The sequence below is a fragment of the Macrosteles quadrilineatus genome, unplaced genomic scaffold, assembly GCF_028750875.1.
Source record: "Macrosteles quadrilineatus isolate MER2022 unplaced genomic scaffold, UCM_ALF_1.0 Scaffold_11__1_contigs__length_5352618, whole genome shotgun sequence".
Lineage (NCBI taxonomy): Eukaryota > Metazoa > Arthropoda > Insecta > Hemiptera > Cicadellidae > Macrosteles > Macrosteles quadrilineatus.
In genome coordinates, this window is record NW_026542604.1 from 3,129,356 (window position 1) to 3,138,903 (window position 9,548).

General features: G+C 32.3%; 1 protein-coding gene across 1 annotated transcript in view; it reads right to left on the bottom strand.

Moving 5' to 3' along the window:
• Nucleotides 1–8,147, bottom strand: part of LOC129004737 (proteoglycan 4-like) — a 46,205-nt gene extending 38,058 nt beyond the window's left edge. Inside the window, exon 1 of the mRNA XM_054433334.1 lies at nucleotides 7,886–8,147. Coding sequence (XP_054289309.1) covers nucleotides 7,886–7,892 — 7 coding nt within the window. The 5' untranslated portion in view covers nucleotides 7,893–8,147. The remainder of the gene's footprint in view (nucleotides 1–7,885) is intronic.
• Between the last annotated feature and the right edge of the window lie 1,401 nt (nucleotides 8,148–9,548).

The window sequence follows — 9,548 nt, forward strand, 5'->3', positions numbered from 1 at the left end:
AACAATAAAAGCATCATAGTCTCCGACTCCAGTCTGAATGTTGATGTGATAAAACAATTCTATTAATATTGTAGAAAGCCATATAGAGGCCTAGCTTCTGAAATCGTTTACAAAATGAAAAACGTTTTTTGCTTAGTAACTATTCAAAGAAAATAAATTATTTATAGTGTCAGTATGTCTTCAAAGTGAAAACTTCAAATTTTGTTGTCGCTAACTAATGGTTTCCTCAGGTAGACTTAAACATAATATTCCTATTGAAAATTGAAAATTAATTTTATTTGAACAAATTGTTAGAAGTTAGTACAATTTCAAATCCTCAACAAATATTGAAGTGGCAATAAGTTAGTCCTACTGTATTACCATTCTTGGTATAGTAGCTATATTTTGTAAAATTTAAGCCCAGTCTGTCTAGGAGTTTTTACTATGTTGAATAACATACATATATACAGACACCATGGGATTCTTATGTATAAATAAAAATAAAAAAATTTAAATCTTACTACACATTGTAGTCTACCTACTGTAGAACAAAGAATAATATAACATGAAAATTTAAAAGTTTGTTTAGACCAAATTATGATAATTGTTGTATAGGTGGTTTCTTATAATAGGCCCTATTAATAGAAAATTTTATGGCTATTGAAGATTATGATTCAGTAATATAGATTATCAAATAAACAAAGGGGTATTTTAGTTTTAGACATATTGTGGTAGCCTATGTTGCAATTTTTCACTAAATAAAAAAAACCTAAATTCTAATTTGTCCATTTTACCATTCACTTAAATCCATTAAAATATGTAATTTAAATACTTTCATTCATTGATACAGAGCAGCAATACTCTCATTGATGTTTATAGCCTAGCACGAGTGCCGGACGCAGGTGGCGGGTGAGTGCGGCGTTGCCAGTTCGAACGTCGCGGCCCTGTATTAGAGGTGGCTGTGTCAAAACTCACCCCTACTATTTTATATTTGTTAGTTTTGTTCAGTTTTGTAAGAGGCTGGAAGTAACTTCCGTGTGCGCTCTGCCGAGTCTTATACAGCCTGGAGGCAACTTCCGTGATGCGACCTCTAGTTTAGGGTGTGCGTTGATTATTGTGTGTAAACAATTTCTGTAAATAATTATTGTTTTACGATTCATGGCATTATTTAGTAAATATAGAGTTTTTACAAGATGAGTGAAGAAGTTAAATTTTGAATTGCAACACTCTTTGCCGTGCTGAAAGGGAGATTTACGAACGACGTATGTACAGAGTCATTTAAGTTAGTTAAATTACTTAAAACATCAGGTATTGTAGCTATTTTCAGTAAAATAAAGATGTTATCATCTAAAACCACATTATAGGACATTGTGGTAAAATTTAAATTAACTTCTTGAATTCTTCATCTTCTTCTTCTTCAACTGAGATTCCTTCATATATTTTTATGGTAGAACATTTGATAGAATAAAAGTTTAATTTTACATTTATAAAATCTAAATAACACATTTTTGATGTTTAAAATTAAAAATAAAACTTAATTTGTGCACTAAAATACAAATTTTACCTCATAGGCTAAATGTTTGTTTTTAGGGTCAATCCATCAAGTGGTCAAGTGGTCCAAAGGTGATTGCTTCAAGATTTTTAATTTTTTTGATATTTTTATCCTTGAAAGTACATAGGCCTACGGTATCATTAGAAGTACAAAAATACGATTATTTTATTTTTATTTTATTTTTCTACTGTATGGCGGCCATTTTTGTTACTGGAATGCCCGTTTTCAGCGATTTCAGAGCTCTGCGTTTAATTAAATATCTCTGGTTCTACTAAATCCTAGAACATTAAAGTAAAAACCAATCTCTTCAGAAAGATCTAAACATTAATAGCCTATGGTAATATAGTTATGTACTTAAAACTAAATATATAGGTCTAATTACCTGTTTAAAGTTTAACGCAACGATGCTACGAAAACTGATTTTTAACAATTTATTTTTACCTAAAGGCAATTGACTATGTGTTTGTTATTTTTTTATCTCATAGTTATAGGTGTGTATTCCAAATCATCAAAGTTTCAAGTTATGGACTTAGTAGGCCTACATAGGGTTTGAAATAAAAATTTTCAAAATTTCAAAAGTTTGATGCTTAATATCTCTGATGGACATGAAAATAAAAATTTCAAATTTGGCTCAGATATAGGTAGTACTAAGTAAGGGTATTATCCTGTAATAATTTTATTTTGGGGACCCAACTGGTTTCAAAGTTATGAAATATTGAAAAGTAGTGCTCCTACACCATCTTTGTAGTGCCTCTTACACCATTGCAGGCATTTTTTCTGTGTGCAGTATAAAAAAAATGCCTTGCGGCTTGTATTTTAGTACCTGTGACTAAATATTTCAGTAAAAAAATTGTTTTATGATACTGTATCACCAAGGCCACCTTTAAATCCAGGCTGCAGTCTGGTAGAATTTGCTTTGTCGCAAGTAGTGTTGGTTTAGTGCCAGACGTCCCGTAAGATAACATGGCAGACTTGTGTATTATTAATTTAAATTTAAATTCATGAACATAAAAGTATTAAAAGAAAATAAAACACATAGAATTGAAAACCAAAACAATATTAATTTAAAATCTAAGTCTATACTTTTAATTAATAAAGTGGTGTCAATATTTTCCGATGGTGTAGGAGGCACTACAAAGAGCGAAGTCACTTATAGAGTCTACAACGTACCATTGACAACCAAATTTTAAATGCTAAGGATATGTTTAACTTTTGTTGAAAAGAACTTATAGGTTTTCAATACTTTTATGTAGACAGTGAAGAAGTAGCAAAAAATGAATTAGAACTTCAATTTTGATTCTAAGGGATGTCTACCAATTCCCTGAACACAAACCTTTCACAGATTTGTACCAGTGGCAGACAACAAAGTAGTAGGCCTATTGTAAAAAAATACTTAAAATCTATTATTAAAATATAACATTATTAAAAAATACATTGATAGTGTATTATAATATAATATTATGCTTCCTACGCTATTACACATATTAATGCTTATTTAAGTACTTTTCAATATTTCATAACTTTGAAACCAGTTGGGTCCACAAAAAAAAAATTATTACAGGATAATACCCTTACTTATTGTAAAACCTACTATATCTGAGCCAAATTTGAAATTTTTATTTTCATGCCCATCAGAGATATTAAGCATCAAACTTTTGAAATTGTTAAGATTTCAAAATTTTTTATTTCAAACTCTATGTAAGTCCACAACTTGAAACTTTGATGATTTGGAATACACACCCATAACTATCAGATAAAAAATAACAAACACATAGTCAATTGCCTTTAGGCCTATGTAAAAATAAATTGTTAAAAATCAGTTTTCTTAACATCGTTACCGGTACGTTAAACTTTAAACAGGTAATTAGACCTATATATATTTAGTTTTAAATACATAAATATATTACCATATTAAAGTTTAGATCTTGCTGAAGAGATTGGTTTTTACTTTAATGTTCTAGGATTAGCAGAACCAGAGATATTTAATTTAACGCAGAGCTCTGAAATCCCTGAAAACGGGCATTCGAGTATCAAAAAAATGGCCGCCATACAGTAGAAAAATAAAATAAGTTGTATTTTTGTAGGCCCTTCTTCTAATGATGTACTTTCAAGGATAAAAATATGAACAAATTAAAAATCTTGAAGCCAACCAATTAATTTATTTCTGGACCACTTGATATGGATTGGACCCTTTATTGACCTGGAAGTAACCTCCGGGTGCACCCTCACCCGTTTTGAAAACCAATTCGCCCTCTGAAAGGTTAACACTGTGCTGCATTTCTTGAGCAATCATTGAAAGAGACGATTTGCAAACTATGGAAATATAGGAAAGTCATAGAACACCACCAAGTAGAAGAAATAGAAATAATAGTGTTTTAAAGAATTTACAATCGTTAATATGGACAACCTAATACGGCTATGAGTGGTTAACATTTGTATAAAACACTCAAAAACAAGATCAGCTTTTGAAAAATGATAAGATATTTACAAGAAATGTTGACTAAATCAAACTGTTATTTACATCATGACTGAGTATTTCCATTTAATATTTGAGTCAACTGTTTTAAAGTCATCGGAAATTATACACGTGATAAAGGATATGTTCACGGATACCACAGTATCAATGTAGTATCACAGGAACCATTTGGCGTCTTCCAAGGGTCAGAAAAATGACGTAGTGCTCGCGCTAAAACCTATTGAGGGGGATATTACGGATCAATAGACACGCGACAGTTGATACCACTATATACGTGATAGGACATGTTCAATATAGTAGAGTAGGTACCACAGTATCAATATAGTAGGCCTATCTCAGGAAAGATTTTGGCGTCTTCAAATGGGCAGAAAAGTGACAAAGCGGTCGCACTAAATCTATTGATGGCGATAACTTACTACGGGTCACTAAGACAGACGACAGTACCACTAGGCTACATAATTGACGTCTTCACATTATAGGCTACCAACATTTATCTTAAATTAATACAATGATCTTATTGCATACAGTAGTTGTAAACAAAGAAATTGAACACATTGCAGTAATGACAGTTAGCTCAACTCAGTCAAACATTGAAATAACCTATAAAACGTAGTGACTGGAACAGGGTCACAACGCCATTTCCCTGCCATGGCTGTGAAGCTGTTTAACATGCTGCCGGAGAACTTGAGAAACCTTGAGACCAAGAAGTTTGAGAGAAAAATGAAAGACCAACTTACTCAGTCAGCCTATTTCTCCATCAAGGATTTCCTTGAGGATAATCTAGCGAGTAACTGACTCAAAACCCTACTTCACCCACCAAGTTTGTGAGTTGACATAGGCCTATTTGTATATATACAGTAGGCCTAGCCTAATATACATTTTTTTTTATATGACAAGAACATTTGATTTTGCTATTTGATCTAAAATTACGAAAACTGACACAGTTAATTCAGTAAACCTGGTCAAAAACGAAGAGATGGTAAGGTAAACATACCAAATACCGAACACCTGCCAAATACCGAACGCGCTGGGTTTTGTCTCAAATAATAAGCATATGCTTCATCTGATCAACACCTACTTAAGATTAAAGCATTCGTTGGCTTTTAATCTGTCTGCAGACAAATGGGTTTGTAGATCGTCATTGGCCACTAGATCCAGTAAGCCGTGATTGGTAATGCTGTACACAGTTTTTGCAAATTTCTAAAATCTCTTGTCTGTTTCCTTAGGAAAGTGGTTGAGATTCTTAGGCTTTAAATAGCTATACCGGCCAATTTGTAATAAAGTACAGTTGTTAATATGCAAATTTAAATATTTTTACTGTCATTTTAAGCCATAATAAAGACCCAGAAACTATTTTAAAATTAATTTTCTAGCCGTTCGGAATTAGGATGGCGAAATGTACACTAAGCCTAAGTTCCGAACGCATGTTCGGAATTAGGCAGCGGTACTTCCTAATTTCGGATCGTTACGTTTTTCATGATATATTTACTGATTTTGAATTATTATTAATTGCAAATACCTATATAAACCATATTAGTTATAAATAAAATCATATATTTGCCAAATTTTATAAAAGTAGAGTACTTTAAAAGAATATTTTTAGCAGAAAATGGTCTTTTTAGGCCCACTGAAGTAGGCTAGTTTTAAACTACCGAGCGTTGTTACATTTTTTGTAGGATAATTTTAGTTATAAATTAATTGTAAGTTAAATGGCTATAAAATTTATAACAAGTTAAAATTATAAATTTTCCAAAAATTACAAAAATGTATACTTTGAAACAATTTTATTAGGAGATAAATGGTTTTCATAGGCCTACTGAAGCAGTTCCGAACCGCCGAACCTTACGTTTTTAGTGTTATATATACACATTATGAACTGTAAACAGCTAACAATCGGTAATTATTACCCTTTATAATTATATCTATTTTCAAAATTCGCAAATATTTAATACTTTGGAATGTTATTCTTATCAGAAAGTAGTGTATTAGGCCTACTGAAGCAGTTCCAAACTTCCGAGAATGTTACGTTTTTTTCTGTTATATTTACAAATTATTAACTTAGGGTAACTGTAAACAGCTAAGTAAAATCGGAAATTATTACAATCATAATAGTTAGCCTATATATTTTCAAAATTCACAAAAACGTAGTAGCTTTCTTACTTATTAAATGTTATTTAGCAAAATAACAAACCAGAGCCAACACACCCTCATCACCCCTTATGACTCAGATTCTTGGGAATGCCAATCCCAAAATACCATCTGAACTGCCATATGATTAGCCCCTCTACATTCCTACATTATATAACCATGACATCATTCTGTCCTTGTTTATATTGAAATATGCAAAAAACATACCAGAGGTCAACTCACCCCATCTCCACTTACATGACTCACATTCCAGAGAATGTCTAACCAATACCAGCTGACGTAATGAGATCATCCCCTTCACAACCATGTTTTAACTCAACTCTTGTTATTTTTATTTGTTAAATCTTGTATGAGATATAATTTAAGAATTAAATGAGAATAAAAATTGCTTTCAATACGTTTTTGGGCTTCCTGGGCGCCGGCGGAATTGCCGTTCGGTATTAGGCGGCACAAATTCGGTATTAGGAAATTCGAACTCGGTATTAGGCAGTTTCAAAATTTTTGGTATTGGTTGAAAAAAACACAATTTCTGGTAATAAATATTATTATTATTGACTTCAAACGCTGAAAATTAAATCTGGAAATATAAGCAATCATTTTAATAGCAACAAATAAAGCTTACTTTATACCTATAAATATATTTTACAGATTAATTCATAACCTAACCTTAACCGTTCGGTATTTGGTATGTTTACCTTATTAAGGTATTAAAGGCACAATAAAACAGATTCCTGAAACACAAACGTTCACACACAAAGGCGCGCGCACTACTGGTGAGTAAGCTCGCACGCACAGTCGCGCACACTATTTATTGGGGAGTTATTGGCAGATTCACATATCAATTTTTAGGCGTAACTTAGGCTTAGCATAAGTTAGAGCCTAAGTATTTTAATAGTTGAAAATGGTGCTGGCCTGATTTATAACTTTGATAACTTATGCCTAGAAATTAACTAAGTTAGGGCCTACCTTTAACTTAAGTTAAGTTACTAGGCTTCTCGAAGTGAATAAGCTATCAAATAAAATATTCCTATCAATCTAAGCAAAATAGGTTGGGTTAGGCTTTAGAAGCCTAGGCCTTTTTAAGTTAACTTTACTGTATTTCAAAGTGATAGGCTAAGTTGCCTAGGCAAACTTAAGTTAAGTTAAGCCCACCATAAGTAAGTTTAATCTTTAGGCCTAGTAAGTGCAACATGCAACGAGATAAGTTACTTATTGTCATTTAGCCTAATAATTATAAAAGATGCAGTCGTTCAAAACAGAACTGTATCCCTAAGCCTAGGTTTAGGTAGGCTAACTTATTATTACTTCGTCTATTATTTATTTTTAGTTCTGAAAGCAATTGATAGCATATACCGGTAGGCCTTAAATCTGAATTAATTTTCTATAGGCCTAGGCTATTGTCTGATAAATTCAAGGGTTAAAAAATAGCCTAACTTATGCTGGAGTATTTTACACCATTTAAGTTATCCAAACAAAACAGTCAGCAGCTAACTTAAAATGTAAAAATAAGTCTCATTTGGTTAGCCCTAGGACTAAGTAGGGCTAGCCTTATAGGCTATAGCTATAGGCCTAGACTTAATCCTTTTGCCTAGGCCTCAACCTTTATTTACCGCCATTAACATAAAGGAGATGTTGATTTCAACATTCAGATTTTCGTTTAAATAATTTAAGTTTGGATGATTTAAGCTTATAATTCAAATTCTAAACAAAATAAAACCATCAAAACTCACCATCCATCAGAGATGTATGTTCAAGATCCTGATATCGACATTTCCCTGGTAAACACAATAAAACTGCTGTTTGGATATTTTAAACCGCCGAATGTCGCTTTAAAAGCTTACAATGGGCAAACAAAATTACATCCTAGGGACAAAGCCACCACTACTGACGTTAATAGAAACATTCTCATACAAAACGCAAAACAATTTAAGCTCACTTGCGACTTAATAACTAAACAGAAATCCTTTTAGAGGGACAAACATTATTCCCATATTGAAACATCACCTCGCGCTAAATACTACGCTGTTCATAACTACATTTAATTCTGTGCCTTGGTCTAAGACGCAAAATATTTAATTGATCATAGTTTAATTTTTAAGGCACAACACACATTATTAACAAACAATAATATCAAGAATCTAAAACCATTTTTATTGTTGCATTGATTTTTATAATTCATTTGTGTATCATAAATTACTACAGAGTACAGCTTGACTATCTTTGCAATGCATTAGCCTTGTGAAGGAGAGGGAGAGCGAGGATAGGATATTTTTTCGTCTGTTCTGTTATTTCTCCCACCTCCGCACCTCAACGACTTTTGGGTCATATCTACACAAGAGGAAGACCAAAAATCGGTAGAACGCGCCAAAATTTTAGTATTATGGTTTATAGTACTGTACCGGGGGACCGAGCCTGCGCCTTGCTCGGTTGTAGCACAGAAAACGTACTAAGTACGTTTTCTGTGGTTGTAGTTAAATTGGGTTTGTTTAAACGTTTTAAAACAAACATTTATCATATTTCCGAAAAACATTTTTATTACAAACCATAGACAGATATTTTATCTAAATTTTATAGCCCCGCTTTTGAACGCTGAAATAATAACAACTCTGTAATGTAAAAGCATGCACATAAACAAAAATAAGATAGGTAAATTTTTATGATTTGCACAGAATTTTTCTCCCCGCTAGTCACTGAAACCCATTATTGTTCGACTATTTTTCTCTAAAGTAAGCAGATAAAAATATTATACAAAATAAATCATATAAGTTTCAAAATGGCTTGTGACAATTTGTCACTACAACTTCTAAAAAAAATTGAGATTCTGTCTGTTTTTTTTTATTGGGATTTAGCTATTGGTAATAGCATTGACTATTGGGTACTGAAGTTGTATTGATAGTCAAAGGTAATATAGTTTCATGCCAATTAAAAACCCCCAGATGTAATATTAATTAGTTTTGGAATACCGTACCTCAGTACTTCAGGGAAGTTTTTGTGGAAAGGGCAAAGTAAAATAACCAATATTTGATCTGTTTCTCCTTTTAGCGAATTTCCCATATAGGGAATAAGCTATTACCGTAGTTAGCACTCATGGTAAGGTAAGACTTGGACCCATGGTGGAAGGAAAATACATAGGTGTGCTATTCCCGTCATATGCTGACGTCTCTCAGATTACAAACACCACTATACCATTTTTAGATAACAATCAAATCAAAACAAATGTATAAACAAATATTCTTTTTTCCAGCATTAAACAAAAATGTTAAATTACAAATCTCTCAGGTATCCTCTTAACTCATTATTTATTTCTCATCGCTCTCAGCTCTGTAACGTTCATTGCACGTACCGTTTCCTCTTTGTTTTTACTTGTCTCCATGGTTATTCACTTCAAATATT